Raw genomic sequence first — 948 nt, forward strand, 5'->3', positions numbered from 1 at the left:
ATATTTGATGACTGTGACATGCAAGATGATTTTGGCAATAAAGTTATTGGAACTTTAAACCTCATTACAACAACTTCCAAAGCTACCAAACATGAAATTTATGATACAAATTCTAGTGAGACTTTAAAAACTTCCAAAGCTACCAAACATGACATTTATGATACAAATTCTACTGAGACTTTAGAAACCATCGTCATCATCAAGCCTTCCGACGAACCCACAAACATCATAACATTGCAAACGCAGCTTCACGATTCTTACAACATATATTTGGTCATCACGTCAGGTGTGACCACCATCGCCTTCCTCTTCATGCTAGCTCTTTTAGTTAGAGAACTGAAATTTAAACGTGTGATATCAAAAAGAACAAGCAAAACGTCAGGTAGAAGCTCAACGATTTCAAGCGACGGTGAAGTTAGATCATCAAGAAACAGTTTGAGCGTAAATAGTAGTGAAGCAATATAACTCTATGTATAGAAAAAAAGATGTCCAATCAAAACCCATCAACAAAACCAACTAATCAACCAGTTAATAACGTTTAGAAGTTTTGTAATATATGTTTCAATATTATTCTGTCTGTTCCGTTGGATATTTAAGAGTTTAAAGGGGGTTATGCCAAAATGAAGACGATTGCATTCATCAAAATAGATTTGTTGCTAGGCTCACTGAAAATATTTTCGTTAAGAGTAAATTTAATGTAGAGAGTTCTAAGACATGCAGCTACGGAAAGCCAAACAAGCAGGAAACCCCGTGAATATTATTTGTGAAGATTTTGCACTCCGTTCAAGATATGTCATTTTGCACCCGTCGGATGAAAAGTTTGGCTACGATGGATTCTTTCCTTCACTGTTGGAAGTATATGAAGTTAGTTGCGGTGTCTTGAACGGAAGATGTGAACAAAGGTGCACTGAATCGAAAGATGGAGACGCACACGTTGTCAGCTGCAGA

General features: G+C 36.6%; 2 protein-coding genes across 2 annotated transcripts in view; both read left to right on the forward strand.

Annotated features, from left to right (window-relative positions):
* Window positions 1-18: 18 nt before the first annotated feature.
* HELRODRAFT_184539 (hypothetical protein) lies at window positions 19-465 on the forward strand (the record flags this gene model as incomplete). The annotated part of the gene is made up of 1 exon (XM_009033414.1): window positions 19-465. One exon carries the CDS (start codon window positions 19-21, stop codon window positions 463-465), a length of 447 nt encoding a protein of 148 aa, XP_009031662.1.
* Window positions 466-714: 249 nt separating this feature from the next.
* Window positions 715-948, forward strand: part of HELRODRAFT_184540 (hypothetical protein) — a gene marked incomplete at both ends in the record, with an annotated part of 3652 nt that continues 3418 nt past the window's right edge. Inside the window, one exon of the mRNA XM_009033415.1 lies at window positions 715-892. Coding sequence (XP_009031663.1) covers window positions 715-892 — 178 coding nt within the window. The remainder of the gene's footprint in view (window positions 893-948) is intronic.

Source organism: Helobdella robusta (genome assembly GCF_000326865.2).
Source record: "Helobdella robusta unplaced genomic scaffold HELROscaffold_905, whole genome shotgun sequence".
Taxonomy (NCBI): Eukaryota; Metazoa; Annelida; class Clitellata; order Rhynchobdellida; family Glossiphoniidae; genus Helobdella; species Helobdella robusta.